The following is an 18091-nucleotide window of genomic DNA, read 5'->3' on the forward strand; positions in this document are numbered from 1 at the left end:
TTCACAAGATTAAATCTGTGACTGTACTATTAGACGTGATAAAAAAATTAAACAAAAAGTTACGTCAATATTATATATATTTATATAATTTATTTTATTGTTACATTATTTTGCATTGTATAAAAACCCTCATTATGTCTTTTCCGCCCGATTTTATTCCATCACCTTTCTGTTGTTGAAAGAAAAAAAATATTCGTATGCGTTTATCGTAGATATCATCACAAAACTAAATATAAACCTGAGAAACACAAAAAAAGAAGGTTGCTAAATTATACATCGTTTGTTTCCCGCAACGATAAACTTCCGTTAGATTACCCCTTACCGTTTATAATAATTATTTGTTTAACGCTTATATGTTATGTTAGCTTTTATTCTTTCGCGCAAGTACTAAGAGGATCATTGAAATTTTTTCAAAAAATTTATTATAAAATATATTATTACCTTAGTTAAGTACATATTCAACACTACGTACGCGAACAATGTCTATGTATAACAACTACAGGTGCAATCAGTCTCAGGTTTCTGAACCGACTGCGAACAAAAAAATGGGATCTGAACAACACGGAAATGTGAGAGAACGCGGCATCTCTTCTGTTACGGACTAAAGACGGAGTAAAAAAAAAAAATCGTTTAAAGACGTCAGTTGCTACACAAATGGGATGGACTTTCTTGGAGAAGAAAGTCTAGCACTCTACAATTTGAACGTTACTCTTATGTACAGTTTTAAAGCACATAGAAGTTTCGGAGGTCACACGTTAAAAGACCAGAGTTCACGATGCCTTTAAAAAATGAACGATAGATCAGTTAAACAGTTGAACTCGTCACACAGCATCGGCAGCTGGCAATTCGTGACAATTAAAGCTTATGTTCCATTCACCCTATCACTTCTGTACTTTCATACAATTAATATGTCACTCCTATCGTTTCGTGGATATTAGACAGACATCACAACCACAAACGTAAACTTAAGTGCCACAGAATCGAGTCGGCATACTGCTAATCGAAATACTTCATTAACATTTCATCAACACGTTTCAATTAATAACGCGAAAGTTAGCGTCCTATTTCCTCTTATTTTACATTCGTATATATTCTTATGTAATAAAGGGGCTACACAATGGGAACGCGAAGCTATCTCTTCGTCACGGATGGTTGTGGCTCCGAGAGCTTTTTCAACACCAATTAATAATTAACTATCGGCTACACGCGATTACGTACCTCTTTAAAATGTTTTCAATTTGGATCGAAATGGCCCCAAAGTATCAGTCTTTTGGTTGAAAATTTTGTTAATTTTACTATACATAGTTGAGCACAATTCTACGAAGTGCGGCTTGGCTCGGTAAAGAACATATTGTCCTATACGTTCTACAGCCAACGACTTCTATAACGCAACTATTATAGGTACACGCAATAACCGAAGGAGCATTTTGTTCGAATAACTCTTAAATACTTATACGAGTAACGTCGCGCGTAATCTTAATTAAAATATTATCTAAACGACAATTGTTAAATATACTTATTAACTAAAAGTCGGTATGAAAATAAATTTGAAGTCTATAGGCTCGTAATAAAACGTAAAAAGAAAAAAATCAAATAAGGAACATGTTATTAGAAACTATATAAAACAACGCTGTTTGAAAACCTACTCGAACAAAACGCTCAAAGTCATCGAACCAATAACCATATATTCTCCTTGCACGTAAATATTAACGGGATTCCTATATCAAGTATGTTATTATATCCCAATATATACGAATATAAATTGCAATATAGATATATACTACATCCTCTAATAATGATAAATCTTAGCTTTAACAAAACAAACGTATAGTATTTGATTATCGGGTCCTACACTTTGACAACTACAAATTACAAACGCCTTCTACGGTCTTAAAGTTCATAAAATGAACCTGTTACATTTCCTTTCAATCCTATTACAATCAAGTATTCATTCAGGTTTCCCCTTTGTTTAAGAGCAAACAATTTATCGAAAGAAATAAATAGGAACCAGCCTATAAGATCATACAAAGGACAGAGATAGATAATAACTAATTATTTAATAAATTCATTAAAAATATAATAGTCCAGGCCAATTTACTAAATTTCCAAATAAAACATATCGCCGTTCATAATGAAACGATTGTCTTGTATGCGTGTATATTAGTATCTCAGTCAATATATATTTAATCGTAACTTAAAAAAAAAAATAAAGATAAAAAACTAAACCATTACTTTTCTTTTCTTTGCGTACGCCACTTTAACTACGTTCACAGTCTCCATTAACAGAGTATCTAATATAGTTACAGTAAGACCGTTCTTTACCGCGAGTTCGTCATGATGGAATTTCGTCCATTCGTCTTCTTCAGCTTGAGCTTCCCTAGCCAATAATTCGTCGACCCTGTCTCTTCGTTTCCTACTCCAGCGCATCACCATGTTCTCACGCTGCAGTTTCGTCTTGAACCCGAATAACGTGGCTACCTCTTTGTTCACGTAAGCGTTAAGCTCGTCGATGCTCTTGGGCATTTTCATCGCTGGCTTTGTCTTCACGTTTGGTTTCGTCCAGCTCGGGCCTGGCTTCTCGTACTCGGCCTGATAAACCTCCGCTATCGTCTCTTTGCACAGGTCAAAGAGGAACGCGTTATAAATCCTCCTATCCTTTTTCACGGTCTCGTCGTTCTCTTTGGTTAACTCGCAAATCTCAGGAGGAGCCTCTAGGCTCATGATATCTTCCCCGGCCTCTTTCGCCTTAAATATTATGGCTGTGGCCTTTTCCGTAAACGCTGTTAATTCTTCTATGTTCGACGGGATCACAGCTGGTGGAGGAGATGGCGATCCAAGGGACGTTGAAACTCTTTTACTGCCACCCGGTGGTGTATACGGAGGAGGTGGTTTGTTTGGTATCTCTCTAAAGTAATATGATTCCTCCTCTGCCTCTAACTTCTTGATCTGTTACGATGAAACGTATATGTATGAAAATTGTGGTTGTATCGTGTCTACAATTTTTCTAAGTGTTATCTCGCCTTTTGAATTATTATTAGTTTACTGTCAAGTTGAAGGTGTTGAACTATAATCTTTACTAGAAACAACTGTAAGATACACACCATCAGAATCTGTGCTCCAAAGGCTAATTAGAACCTCCATACGTTGAAACTACAAGACTAATTTAGTTGTACCCCGAGGGAACATTTCCACGAGTCCAGAAGACGAGATGTTACGTAAAAAATGAATGGAATAGCGGAAGTAAATGTGAAATCTAACTTTTTCTTCTGCGTTCTTTTTTCTCTTACATATAGAGTATTGCAAAAGTATTCTGCTAATCTTATCTACGTTCTTTCACCAGTGCTATGGATCGACCACGGAAGTATTAAGGATGATATCAAAAGAAGAAATGGTGGAGGCGAATGTTTACCTCTAACTCGATCTGAAGCTGTTCGATGCGGAGCAGTTTCGCTTCCCAGTCCGCGACTTCCACACCAGGTTGATCCAACGAGGCTGTGTAAAGAAAAACGAGGAATAATATAAATCCGTGAGAGGCTTCACAAGTAAATTGTCCAGGAAAAGCAACACGAATCTTTACATTACATTATGAATTCACATTTTACTTCGATTAGGTGCTCTTTGATGACTTAAAAAGAAAGAAGAACGAAAAAACATCCATATATGGATTAAAAAAAAAAAAAAAACGTTTCGATGCATTAATAAAACGGTATAAAAGCTGTGACAAAATTATACATTCCAAGTTCCTATTATATGGTATACGATGGTCGTCGGTTTTTAATGAGTACTTAAAAGGAATGGAGGAGGTACAATGTTTTACATTGTGTTGTGTTGCACAATATTTAACAGGCTTTCCTTGTGCGTATAGAAAATGAATAGTCAAAGGTCAAGCACTCATGCAACACTGATTTGTACAAAAAGAACAAGTCAATGTTCGGTTTCATTCAAAGTTTCGTGTTGTATTACCTTCAAGTAATTATTATCTCGACTTTGCTATTCTGAAAATAAACAATACACGGCTATACGAGGCAATGCTTTGCACAGGAATACACAGCCAATATAAATATCAGAACGTGTCTCTGTAATGTATGTAATATGCAAGTATATAATATATGTATATATATATATAAATTACTATCGTTAATATTTAATATTATGCAAATGTTCTCGAAATGAATTCAAACCTAATCAGCTGTGTTCTTAGACTAGACGCGCACTAAGGACAGTTTATGGCGCAACAATTCCATGGTTGTTGCACGTGTAATGCAATGAAACAGCTTTACCGCTGAAAGTATACACGGTTTAGCAATAAAACTGTTCATTTTTGCCATTCAAGAAAATTGCATGACTTGTGCTCTTGCGATTGAAAAAAAGGAAAGAAACCTTTCGAATGTATTCAATGTTAATTAATTTTGTAGAACTTGCAACAGTTACAAAAAGAAACAGGTCAGGTTTTACCTTGCGCGCGAGGCCTTGAGAACAAAAAAGATTTACACTGCAATCGCGTTATCCAAAGCGCGCACTTTCATATAAACCGATGGATTTTTTCTAAACGACAAAACGATGCAGCACAAATTGTTGCTAGCGAGCGTCTAGCTGTAACGTATCATAGTGTAAAAATATTCAAATGGCAATGTAATTTAAAACTCTGAATTTATATACACATTGGAAATGTAAAGAATTCCGCTAAAAAAAAAAATGATAAAAGTAGTTACAGAATATAAAAGAAATGCCATACAATTATGAATGAAAAATATTGAAAAATGCATTTTCAGATATTTGTAATCTCATGATTATATATGTGAAACATACGAGGTTGTACGTAAATTAAAATTATACCTTTTAATTTATCTATCATGACTTCGATATCCTTCTCGGACGTAGCGACAATGGGCGTAGCATGGAATGTGTCCTTTGAATCGGCGCTTTGATTTTCCGCGGCTGTGCCATTTAATAAATCATCATTCAACGCGTCGATGTCCAATCTTGAATCGTTAAGGTCCCTCGGAGAGTCCATCTCGATTTCTGATACACCTTTCGGCGTATCCCTGCCTTCGCTCGACTCAGACAACACATCCTGTTCCTGTTTCCCTTTTTCTTCCGCCTCGATTGGGCTAATTACCGTTTGTATCGATTGATTCTCCACCTCGGGTGTTACCGTTTTAGATTTTTGGTATTCAAAGTTATCAGCCGGTGATTGTTCATCCTCCTTCGAAGTATCTTCCACCACTTTGTTATCGAGATTTATAGGTACAACGCTATCTTTATCAGAAATCTCTGCCCGCGGCTTTTCACTATCTTCAGAGCTATGCTTGTTGCTTTGGAATCTGTCCGTCTCAGTTTCCGTGCTCGAGTAAGATCTCTGTGTAATCCCATCGAGTATCTTCAACACCTCTTCCGACTTTTGCACCGCTTCGTATCTTTCCGGTATCGAAGATGATTTCTGTACGGCTGCCGATCTCTGACGTTCGCTTTTATCGAAGATTTCAGAAACTTCGAGGCTCTCCTCCGAGATATCCTCGTACTCCGGATCCTTCAAAACGTCGAACGTTTTGTTTATCGTATGCAGCGATACATCGTTCACGGCAACTTCGACATCCTTCGCTGTTTTAACATCATTCACACTAACGGAAGTAGCTAGATCTGTTTCATTACGGATCCCAATTTCTTGGATCTCAACAGCTTGAGTGTCCGTCTTATCGTGCGATAACGACTCCGCTTCGGTGGCAGAATCTATAGAGCATTTAGTTTCTTTTTCTATTACGTCTAATCCACTTTCGGCTACCTCGATCAAATTATCAAGCTGTTCACCGTCCGAACTATCTTGCTCCACTATGGGTTTCAATGGTTCTTCTTCCTGCGTCACTTTTTCCTCCGTTTCCACCTTATCTTCACATTTATTCGCTTCTACGGTTTCTTCTTCTGCTAATTCTATTTTGGCGTCGATATCAAGCTCCGACAAACTCTCGCTTTCCACGCTTCCGGGTTCTAACTCGGTTATAACAATCCCCCCGGACTTAGTTTCGCTGCGATACGTATCCTCGTCTTTAAGTTCTAAATGTACATCTATAACATACTCGGTATGAACTTCATCGGCTGTTACATCTTTCTTAATATTCGTATCGGCATCGATATTCAGAGAAGCAGTCTCGTTACTAATTTCGTCCAGCTTCACCTCGATTTCCTCCAACGATTTGTCTTGTAAGATAGAAGTATTCGTAATTGACTTTCTCTCTTCATCCACCGCGACTTTTGCCTCGTTTTTGTTCCCTATAATGTCCGAATGAAGTACGATTTTGTCTCTTATCGAGTTGTCTTCGATACTTTTCTCAACTCTGTCCAATATCTTAATCACAGAATCGTGAATGGCTTTTTGGAAATCATCAGTTTCTATGCTGCGCACGGTGTCCTCCTGATCTTGCACTTTGGCGTTTTCTTTAGTAAACGTATGCAATATGTCTTCAGCTTTATCTGCGAGGCCAGCTTTCTCGATATGGTACACCATTTCGTCGGGTTTAGTAACATGCAAATCGATTTTCGTGGATTCACTTTTCGGGATAAATAGAGACGGCTCTTCTAGATCTTCTGCATCACTGATTATATTACTTTCAAAGATCTGGTCTTTATAGTCAATTGAATGAGATATATCTTTTGAGCGTAAAAATATGCTCGAGTCATCGTTGTCGGATCTTGAATTTTGGCTTTGCGATTTTTCCCACGCAGAATGAGCAACATCTTGTTGAACATCAAACGAGTCAGATACCGTCCAATCATCTTTGTCTAAAGTCTTGTTAGTAAAAATATCACGCGATTGATTACCATCTTTGCTAATCTCGTTTCTATTAACGCTTACAGCATGGACCAGAATATCCTTGGGTCCATCGATAGATTTTCGGGAATCTTCCTTAAACTCTATATTTTCTACTTGTACGAATTGAATTTCATTTTTCCCGGTATCGGTAAATTTTCTAGACTCGTTCGTTGATAATTCGAACTCCTCTGCTTTCGAATCTGTGGAGTCATTAGTTATGCTTTGGTATCTATCGTCTTTCGTGTATTTTAATTCCAGAAGACTGTCAATTGTTTTAATCGATGACTGCGGAGATGTCTGCTTCCTCAACAATTCATTTACGTATTCTGCAACCGATGCCTGCTGAATCGAAGCATTCCGTGAAAGCTGTTTAGAAATTACGTCGCTCTCATTCTCTGTATGAGAACGCGTTGTAAGTACGTCATTTATTATCGAACTGTGATTTATGTCCGTATATTGATTTAACGAGTTATTCTTTTGAAGCGAGTTAGATCGTTCTGAATGAAACGAACTTTTAATTGAATCTAACGAACGGTGATTTTCTAATGTATGCGAGACAACTGAATTTTCTTCGACACTCGCGACGACGTTTTTCTCGGGATATACTATTTCAGACTCTACAGAGCCTAAAGTACTTACGCTCTCTTTAGTCTGCGCGATTTTCGAAGAAATTTCAGACACAGATTTAATATTAGTTTCCACGGAGATATCATCTGAAGATTTTTCAGTTTTTTCATAGAGATTTAAATTATTATCTTCGATCCGGCTCAAGTCGTTTTCGTTATGTTTAATGTGTTCTGATATTATAGATTTTTCGATTTCATTTAATATTTCTTTACTTCTTGCTTTGTAGTCGATTTCTTGGCTATTTGACCTAGATAAAGACATTTTGTGTGGCATTATGGTAGACATTACATCATCAACTTTTTCCACTATACTTTTACTATCGTTCGAGTTAGCGACCGATTTTAATTTAGTATCATTCGTCAAATATTGTGAAATTTCGAAATTAGTGTCCTTTTTATCTAACTCCGCATCCTTGCTCTTCTTCTCTTTCACAGCCTCCACATCGAAAATTTCATTATTTTTATCAGATACCGAGTGAATGTCCGATATGTCCTTCGACGTACTTTTTTCTTCGTTCTGCAACTCGTACTTCGCCCTATCATTCGGCTGCTTGTTGAAACGCGACATCATCTCCGAGAGTATTTTCAGTTCATTTTCCAAAGAGCTTATATCCTCGATTAAGTTCTGATTATTTAAACGTAGAAAGTCTAATTTCTTAGAGAAATCAGGACTTTCGTTAGCAGATTCGGTTCTAATTTCCGCGTTAGAACTTTGAACGTTGCTAGATTTTCTGGATGAGACATGCGATTGATCCGAATCGTGCATTTTATTAACTGCAGACTGCGATGAAACGGTTTTAATACGGGATTGTTCGGAGAACGTATCGAAGTCGGATTTGTATTCCCTTAAATCAGATTGAATCGTGTCATGTTTGGAGAGTTTTGCTTCCGATTTTGCGAGTACATCTGCTTCAGATATCGGCGCGCTGATCTCAGTTCTAACATCCTCGGAGATACTATTTTTCCTCGTATCGGATGCATTTTCATTGCATTGTGTTTCGTTTCTATACTGCCTGGTCCCATAAGGAACGTTCTTCTCTGACCGTACATCGTCCGAAACGGACGACATCGAAACAGAGCCAAGTTTATCGATCTCGATTTGTTCCGATATACTCTCGTCGAAAACAGATTGAGCGCTGCGATTAATAGTGCTCATTTTCGCGGAGCTCAAGTGTTCTAACGTTCTTATGCTCCTCGAAGACTTGATCAGCCTCTCCGAATGTTTTCTATCGTATTCAGCGTCGACGGTTTCGCTTCGCGATAAATGAACATTTTTCATGGGGCCCCTCAACGGTAATCCTCTTGCGGATAATAAATCGGATTCCGATCTGGACCTCAATAAATCACTATTTTTAAATATATCTTGTATTTTTTTCAGAGGAATCTCAGGTACTTTGAAGTCTGCCAACGATCGCGACTCTATCGCTAATTTATCACTATCTTTAGAACTTTTCTTCGACTCCAATTTCTTACGCATTTCGTAAATGGTTGTGTCGTATTTCTGTTCCAATATAAACAATTATTTAGCATACATAATTCGCATAACATTTTACAAATGTTAATTAAAACAGAAAATTAAAAAAATTATGCCAATTGTTGTACCTTAATTTGATTCAACAGATTAGCTTCTAAAGCTCGAAGTTTCTGCTTCGTTTGTTTCCTGACTTCCCTCTTCAAACGAGACATCTCTATTCTTCTTTCGGCCAATTTTTCTGTGAGCAACTCTATCCTTCCTTCGATGTCACTCGTATCGGACGAAACAGTAGTATCTATAAAATGATACATACTCCTCTCTGATACTTATCAGAGTTACAAGATATACGTTTATATAAAGCAAATAATTAAACGCGTATTATTATATGCATAATAGCTAATAACTCGTAGTGATTAATAAAATGTGCACGAATACATCCTAATAAGCTGTATCTTTTGAAAAATTTCTCACGTCTTTTAATAAATCAAATAGCTGTCGTTGAAAACTTATGAGCGATAATGTATCATAAAATGCATACCACGCAAAATACGAATGATATTACTTATAGACTAGAGCAGACCGCGAGTGTTTACGTAAATTCATATATCCGTAAACACAGAAGCAGATACGGAATCTGGATACAGATTTGCTTCATATCTCCTAAGTAATGTAACGCACGCTTCACTTTGCGTTCATTAGGGAAAGTTAATAGTAAAGTTAGTATCTAATGCAAACAGTTACCTTGTTGAGAAAAAACGTTAGACGTTGCAGTGACAAGTTTAAGCGCGGCTTGTTCCATTCGTGCCACACGATCTTCTTCGGTTCTTAACTTCGCATGCCAAGCCATCCACTCTTCCACACAATTTTTCCGCGATGTAAGAGCGGCTTCACGCGCGTTCAAAATTCTAAAAAATGTCATCACATCCGATAGAACAAATATACTCTCCATGGTGATCGGAGTTAGCCGCAAATAACTTGGCGTGGGAATTGAAAACGTTTAAGAAAGTTCGTTTGGGAAAGACCATTCGATCGTTAAGAACAGTGGCAGATATCCTTTACCGCGGTAGAGTACTGCAATAACAGAGGAATGCACATCGGCACTGCACCGAGTCTATTTTTACAATGCTTCATTTCATGGTGTGAATACACAGTTTATTATTAGACATCTTACACGTGGCTCCGGCGATTCGCAATGTTATTAATTTAGCCCGTACGTTATATCGAAAACGGCACCAGAAAATCATGACAATACAATTTATAAATACCGATGTTAATTTACAAGAATGGAATCTACTTACTGCTCGAGCTTCTTAGATGTTTTTAAATTGTGATGCTGCGATCTGATGACCACAGATTTCGAATAATTCCTGTCGCTCTCCCCGGAACTGTGATGAGAGACGGCGAAATTACTAATTTGCGATTTAGTAGACGCGTCGTCGAAGTTATGCTCGCTTTTTCCCCGACTACAAAACGAATTCTCGTACGCTTCAACATTTTTATCGAACATTTTCTGACACAGTACATTCTCTTTGCTATTATAATCGTCTATCCTGTTCGTTAACAATTTCAAATTCTTGTCCTTCGCGTGTTTGTCTAGAAGCGCGTTCTCATCGTTCTTGTCGAACTGAATGAACTCCTTTTCCATTTTCGTTCGTTTGTTGTGATGCTTGACGAACTCCTCCGACATCTGCGAGTTGGACTTCGATCGTAATATATTTTCCGTAAGTATACTGGAGGACGATTTGCTCTTCTGACATTTCGAGCTTCTGCGCTTGAAATTTGACTTAGATTCCGAGCTGTACTGCGTCTTTTTAGACATGTCAGTTGGAATCGATTTACTGCTACTTCTCCTCGAACTTTTCGAGTGCGTCTGCAAAATATCTTCAGAGACTTGCGACGACTTCGACGTTTTCGACACCGTGTCTTGACTGACGGAACTCACTTCTTCTGGTAAAATCTCGCTGTTCGTCGCGGTGGCCTTTAAAGCTTCTCTCGGTGATACGATGCTTTGAAAATGATTGTCGATCACCTGAGAAGGTTTCGATTTCTTCGACAGCTCCTCGACCAGAGTGTCGGACTCTGACTTGGCGTGTTCAGAAATGGATTTATCTAAACTTTGTTGTAACAACTCCGATATCTGGTCTGGCGATTTTTCTTTTTCGAATAGATATTTCCCGGAAACGGCCATGGAATGACTCGACATCAATTTCGGATCGACAGAATGCTGATGCGACTTTAATCTTATAACATCCGCCCTGGGCATTTTCTCCTCGAACTTCCTCGATTTTATTTCATACTTCGACTTGTTCCCATCGCGCTGCGTTTTGTAAGGGCACTTCTCTTGCGACGCGTTGCTCTGCGTGGCCTCGTCGGATTTGTCGAACGCTAGGAACGACGCGTTTGACTCCTCGACGAAGTTCGTGAATTTGTTACCTTTCGGTAAATCGATTTTCGAAAAATGTAACTCGTTCTCTGACATCTGCATCCGCGGGTCCGTCTGCGATCGATCGTGTTGAGATTTGTCAGAGTCGACTAGAGAGCTCATAGAGCTATTGCTTCTTATATCGTACCCTTTCATGGGGCCAGATAATCTTCTTGGGGACTGACTGTCCGCGCTTCGTTTCAATTTCGTTAAAATATTTTTGGTAGACATTTGAGGATTGAACATATTCCTCTGTTTCTGCAGCATAAGCTTACGTTCCTGACTTGCAATTTTGTGCAGCTCTTTTAATCTAACAACAGAACATTTATCAATATATAAAAAACAATTTAACAAATTATTTTGTCCATACATATGAAAGACATATTGTTTTGACATTTGTAAATGTATGCAAGTCGAAGAAATTGATTGCAATACACGCGTATTGAGTGGAGTACAATAAAAACCTTGAATCATAAGAAAAGAGTCTGGAAATTTCGTTTGCAACAATATAACGATATCGGATATAAAAAGTTACCACACCTGTTCATTTCATCTTTTTCTTGTTGCAATTTCAAAAGCAAAGCTCTCTGCTTCTTTTTCACAGAGCTAACACGGCTATCTTGACCGGTATCTCGCAATGCTCGCTTCTGTTCCTCCAGTTTCACTAGTTTCTTCGTTCGATCGTTCAACGTTTTTTCGCGAGACTTGAACAACATTTCAATTTTATCGTATCTTTGTTTTTCATCCTTTATTAATTGCGCAATCTGTAAATAATATATTTATAAAGAAGTTTTAATTCCTTACATACGATAGAGATTAAGAAACATTTCGATCCCAAACTGTTTCGATACAAAATATTTCTCAGTCTGTATTTACGCTTACCTGTAGATCTAAATATTTGTTGAAAGAGCAAGTTACATCCCGAGTAGAAATACTAATCTCAGTCCCAGTTTCTGTTCGTATGGACGACGTAGTTTCGTGCAAGCTTATTTCTGACATCGTTCTTAATTTACTAGGCAGTGATATTTCCTCTATCTGATCTAAATCTTCGAACTGTTCCACCGAGTCTAAGGAAAGATGGGGTATTTCATTGTCACCGACAAAGCCTCGTTCGTATGGTATTCCACATATCTCCGAGCATCTACTCTGTACATTCCGCCGAGTTGGACGTATATCCGTTTGTGTCGCCATATCGTTCACTGTTTGCGTTTGTACTTCCACAGCTTTAACTGTTGGTTTGGTTGTTTTATTTACATTGTCGAACTCGTTTGCCATAGTCTGACTTGTAATATGATGCACCGTGTGAATGGGAAACACTGTGTGCATATTAATTATTTCTTCGTTACTAATTAACAATATTTCTGCATTTCCGTGTATTTAAAATAATTTATTAGTTTGTAGCACGCGAAACGTCTGTTTTCTATGACTGAAGTAAATACTTTTGTTTCTACATAATCTTTATCAATGATAAAATGTGTAATCTGAATTGAGGCATGTTTATTAACAAGTTATAGTGTTGTTAAACTTATCTTGATAAAAGATTAAGCTTTTAAGCTTCTAAATTTCATAAAATCAGGACACATATTTTAGAGTAATATCTTATCTTTCAAAATGTAAACAAGATATTGGTAACATGGTTCGGCGATATTTGTAATAAAATTCAAGTAAAACAGACGGATTTTATATTTTGAATAATTATAAGCGATAAGACGATTACGTTTTCAACTATAGCACATTTAGAAAGACAAAAAACATTCAAACGAATATCAATTCCTTACCTTGCTCTGTAGCAACATGTTTGTGTGATTTATTGATCTCTTTACAATGCTCCATATCATCAATATTTCGTTCGTCTATTGTTTTGGAAAAATGTGACTTTATTTGATCATTTGACTGACTATGTTGTGATGGTAACTGTTTCTCGTGTTCGTGCTTAACGCTGTATAAACACTTTTCAACATCCATGACCTGCCTCAGCGATTCGTTAAAAGAATCAAGAAGATGCAACTCTGCTTGAAATTGCATGTGTAAAGCAGTTGGATGTAACTGTAATTAATAAGAAATTTATATCTTTATGGTGCAAATATAAATTAAAAAAAAAAAAATTTATACGGAATCATCCCTCGATTTACATGAAATATTTGTTGTACATACTTTTGTACTACTCCAATAAATAAAATATGAAAAGATAATTTCCTGATCGGGGATTAAAATAACAAGAAACAACACGTAAATCGAGGAACGTATACATTTTGCACGAGTATATACCTACCAACGGAACACCTTCTTGTTCAGTTTCAGTTTTAGCTGTATTGTGTTTCGAACATTTAGAATCGGCTTCCAAGTTACTATTCTGTATAAATTGCCGTTTTCGCTTAGATCGAGGCATAAGATTCATATCTGGTGTAATTAGATCACAAAAGTCTTCCTGTTGCGAACGATTGTCGTCTCTAAATGAAATCCTCCTTGGATCTAACAATGCATTTGATAATACACTGTCGTTTAAATTAGACTCATTGCTATTACTGGTTTGTTTGACGGTAGTAGCTATGCTCTGTGAAAACGAATCTTCTTCTTTTTGAATATTCGTGCTGATACACTGCGTTAACAAGTCGTCCGTATATTTCGAATCTTCACTGGTTTTGCTCGATTTAATTACGTTGATACCTGGTCCAATTTTTTCGGAATCCTTGCTTTTCACGGTACTTGGACTTTGTGTTCTTACGCTTACGTTCGAGTCGGTTATACTTTCCACGCCTTCAGATTCCTTGGAATTAATTATGTACATTTTGCCGTCCATTTTACTTGTTGAAGGTTTTACTTTTTCGAACCTCTTACTTTGCTCTTTAAAAAGTACATTTCCCGTTTTCCCCTGCGAGTGACACGTTATTTTATGCTGTTTAATTTGCCTATTCTCCGATGAAAATATATACTTTTGGTCGTCCACTTGTTTTAACATATGTAGATCATCCTTATATCTATAGTCAAAGTTTTCGAACGTATTTCTAGGATCTCTAATTGTAATTTTATCTGATAATTTCGAGGATCGCTCAGAAAGCGATTCATTGCTATAAGATCTATTCTTTGACTCTAAAGACGTGTCCCTTGATTTTAATGATCTAGTATTAACAGATCTATGCTTCTTATCGTTAACCTTTTTTGTAGTCGATGTCGCAAAATTTTTTGTTTTATGTTTGGTCAGAGTGAAATCACTTTCCCTTGGCATATGGAATGGTAATCTGTCATTTTTCAATTTAGTGACCAATGTATTATCGTTTATATTGTTCGACAAGTCTTTTCTAGAAGCGTGTCTCGGGCTTCTGGATCGTTTTAAAAAATCTTGCGTCATCTCATCTTGTTTGGAGAACGAGTCGTCTTTTCTGATTCTTTTGGATCTGTTTTCTTTTTCTCTAGAATTTTCTCTAACGTATTCCTTCTTTTTCGATAAATTCGAGGATATAGAAATATTTGGCACCTTCAGCGGCTCTATCTCGCTGTTGATAGTCGACGAAACATCCGAAGTTGAGAAATCTAATCTTCTCTGAACGCGTTCAAAGCTTTTCGTCGGTTTGTCCGTTCTTTCGTGAATAAGCTCCTTTGAAGGTGCTTCAAATTTTGGCGATATCAACTCTTTCGACGCGCAATTTTCTCTGTTAGAAAAATCCAATTTTTTTGCAGACATTTTCAGATCGGGAACTTTTAACGGTCTAATAAATTCCATCTTATCGGCCGATTGTAAATTCTGTCCGTTGTCAAATTTTAATACTGTTACAGGCTGGGATGCACTTTCATTGTTGATTTCGTGTGCCTTTCTACACACCTCGGAACCCTTATCTAAAGCTAGCTTTCGTTTTACCGCGCTTATGAATGTGAAAGGATATGGCTGAATTGGATTATACGATAATAAGTTCTCTAGTTCTTTTAAGTCAAGTTCCACTGGAAAATTAGATGATCTATTTTTAGATGATTGCTTGGTGATGTAATCTTGATGTTGTTGGTATTCAATTTCTTGCTTAGCTTGAGTTGCCTAAAATTAGTTTTGACAATAAGACTATGATAATAGTAAATAGAATGCCACTTAAGTATATTGTGATATTTCGCTCAATTCTGAAACCATACGTCAATAAGATTGTACAAAAAGACCTAGGTTTTAATAGATACGTCCCTTCAAAAAATAAGAAATATTATCCAATACATTCAAATGGCATTCTATTAGCGACTACATTTTGTAACAAGATAGGAAACAATTACTTATAAATTATATTTAGCATGTTTCAAACATCCATCTTGTGTAACTATTACAATACATTGTAATGTGCGATACAAAATGAGAACAACAAACTTACTGCTGCAGACGTTTCAGCGCGTTGAACAATAATATCAGGATCAGAAAAAAAGACATATTTCCTTTCTGCATTAATGTCTTCCTTTTTAGAGCTGCTTTTCATATTTTCATACTCGTTGCATAATAATAAATTTTTGTCTATTTATTATCCGCTTCTCCATGTCTGCGATCATTTGCAATGTTTATGGTAAACTGGAAACGAAATTTACGAATATTAAACATACATAACTGAAAAGCAGCGTGTGTAAATAATTAATATTTCCAAATGTAAAATTTGCCTGTATTTCTTATTACTTAAACGTGAACGTCCCGTAATTATAATAAACCGCTTTATCCATACTTGGCGAGCAGAAATGAATTTAATTGTTAACATATGTATTTTAGGAAACAATTCAAACAGTATACATTTCTAATGTACGATACTTAGAGACATAGTAATACTCGTTTACAATTCAATTCAACATATTAACGCGTGGAACTTACATTTGATACAGTTAGATTTAAACGATGGTGAGATGATAAATTTACGAAAGGACGTTGCCTAAGGATTCAACGTATTTATAACCTAATTTAAGACGCCATATTTCGTAAATATGCTTCGTGGAAGCAATTTTCAACGGTTTAGCGAAGGATGAGAGGCACGTCGCGAAACACTCGTAACGAAACAAGGTTCCCGCTTATCGTGCATCATTCGTATCTTAATGTCGAACACAATAAGCAATTACAACGGTCATTCGTAAACGACATCACGTGGTACACTGCGATTTGCTGGTTGAACGCAAAATTGAAAACATGGCAACGTATGATCGATAACACAGTTAGTTCGCAAACGCGATGCATATGCTCGTTCTGTGGCAAGCGTAGGTTTTTGTCAACAACGAACGTAAATAATGGGCGACACGTTCGTGCTTGTCACAGAAAATTTCACGAGAATAACGTCGAACGAAAGAAGCGGTAGCCGTTTACGATATTAAACGGGAACATATTAGAATTGAACTTCCTTGAACGTTTTCAATACACGCAATTCTATCAGTCCTGACAACATCGACTTGCTATATCGTAACATGAAGTAAGCTGCAAACAGGAAAAGCATATAGATTAATTAATCTAGAAGCAACATTTTTCTCAATTATTCTTGTCTATAAAAAATCCTTTACTTTTTAAAAAATGCACAAATAAACGTATACTTCATGCGATATTAAAATATGGTACACATGAAAAGGTCCCAATATATTTTACAGAGTTCAATAAAAATGTTCTATGAGCTTATACTTAAAGTAAATTGCCAAAGACAGAAATTATTTTATATTGAATTCACTTGCTTATCATAATATTGTCTAATATGGGCCTGTTATTAATATGTTTATACATTTAAAAATTCTCAACGGTAGATAAGTTTATTATTTTTCTTTTCGTTGAAAGAAATATATAATATCTTAATAATATTCGTAATTCTGTATTAATGTTTATCTTAATAAATCAATTATATATACTTTGTTTCCTCTATATTTTTATATCAGTAGAGAATTTATCTTTCCGCATGTTTCTCAAGTTTTGTCCGCGCTTAAAATGGCGTAAAAGATTTGGCACTGTTTGTTAAGATACATTTACTTGAGAGGGAATAAAATACAATTAGTTGTTAATTATGGTTCCACTATTGCGAAGTTGTATTTTAAGCCGGAGGATACTGTTCTCGCAAGAAGTCATATCGTTGAAACGTGTTTTTGTATATTCCACATGCAGTGATGTTAAGGTTAAGAACTTTCAACAATTTCTCTTCAAGCTCATAAAGTGTTCGATGATTATACGTAAATATTACCAATTCCAGAAGCTTATTTTAATAATTTCCTGACAGTATGAGCAAATTTGTTGTATGCTCTTTTTATGTTCTTTTGCTCAGCAATTGCTATATCAACTATTAACCTCTGCACCTTTATAAATCATAGAATACACACAGTTTTCTTTGTTGTTCGTTCAATGGAGTATAACAGAAAATTAATTTTTACATTTATGTAGAAGCAAACACCAATCTCTCAAGGAATCAGTTCGTACAAAATCAAGGAAAATGACCAAAAAGAATTGATATACATTGGATCTATCGCAACAACTGTGCAAAGAATTAAAGTATTTTCCTACCTAACATCAGCTATTTCAATAATAGCACAACCTATTTTATATATGAAAATGATAAACGACGATAATACAATGAGTTTGGCAACGATATGTATGCTACTAAATTTTGCTGCTATTTGTAATCCGATTTTAATATATTTATTAACGAAAAGATACGTGGTCGATTTGCATTATTATCCAAAAGAACAAAAATATGTTGCTCAAGTATATAACTTCTTTTTCCGGAGAAAAAAGGTATGTGTACATATATAATTTTTATAAATCTATTTTTTCTTATTAATTC

At 36.2% G+C, this 18091-nt stretch overlaps 2 protein-coding genes across 5 annotated transcripts in view; one reads left to right on the forward strand and one right to left on the reverse strand.

Moving 5' to 3' along the window:
- LOC143422555 (transmembrane protein 70 homolog, mitochondrial) overlaps nucleotides 1-18091 on the forward strand; it is a 153780-nt gene that overhangs the window by 134991 nt on the left and 698 nt on the right. Inside the window, exons 2-3 of the mRNA XM_076893303.1 lie at nucleotides 17306-17428; nucleotides 17692-18042. Of these exons, the coding sequence (XP_076749418.1) occupies nucleotides 17321-17428; nucleotides 17692-18042 (459 nt within the window). The 5' untranslated portion in view covers nucleotides 17306-17320. The remainder of the gene's footprint in view (nucleotides 1-17305; nucleotides 17429-17691; nucleotides 18043-18091) is intronic.
- Nucleotides 182-15796, reverse strand: LOC143422511 (uncharacterized). 4 transcript variants are annotated; one of them, XR_013101729.1, is made up of 12 exons: nucleotides 15677-15796; nucleotides 13603-15357; nucleotides 13109-13376; nucleotides 12213-12646; nucleotides 11871-12094; nucleotides 10207-11640; nucleotides 9650-9813; nucleotides 9037-9227; nucleotides 4837-8935; nucleotides 3410-3492; nucleotides 442-2946; nucleotides 182-238 (listed from the first exon to the last, which is right to left on the reverse strand). XR_013101729.1 is itself a non-coding variant. In XM_076893214.1 (11 exons), exons 1-11 carry the CDS (start codon nucleotides 15776-15778, stop codon nucleotides 2221-2223), a joined length of 9456 nt encoding a protein of 3151 aa, XP_076749329.1. In that variant the 5' UTR covers nucleotides 15779-15796; the 3' UTR covers nucleotides 182-2220. The 4 variants fall into 4 exon arrangements, 2 of the variants coding, with proteins under 2 accessions (XP_076749329.1, XP_076749327.1); XR_013101730.1 differs by lacking the exon at nucleotides 182-238 and adding an exon at nucleotides 3964-3995 and having other exon boundaries at nucleotides 2904-2946; nucleotides 9037-9203; XM_076893214.1 differs by having other exon boundaries at nucleotides 182-2946; nucleotides 9037-9203.

This window comes from Xylocopa sonorina, chromosome 3 (assembly GCF_050948175.1).
Source record: "Xylocopa sonorina isolate GNS202 chromosome 3, iyXylSono1_principal, whole genome shotgun sequence".
Lineage (NCBI taxonomy): Eukaryota > Metazoa > Arthropoda > Insecta > Hymenoptera > Apidae > Xylocopa > Xylocopa sonorina.

Excerpts from the sequence above, each read along its gene's own strand:
- LOC143422511 (XM_076893212.1), bottom strand. The coding sequence starts at position 15,778 with ATGAAAAGCAGCTCTAAAAAGGAAGACATTAATGCAGAAAGGAAATAT. Across the intron at positions 12,095-12,212 it reads ACAAATATTTAGATCTACAG|ATTGCGCAATTAATAAAGGA; the intron begins GTAAGCGTAAAT and ends TATTATTTACAG. Across the intron at positions 9,814-10,206 it reads ACATCTAAGAAGCTCGAGCA|AATTTTGAACGCGCGTGAAG; the intron begins GTAAGTAGATTC and ends GACATTTTTTAG.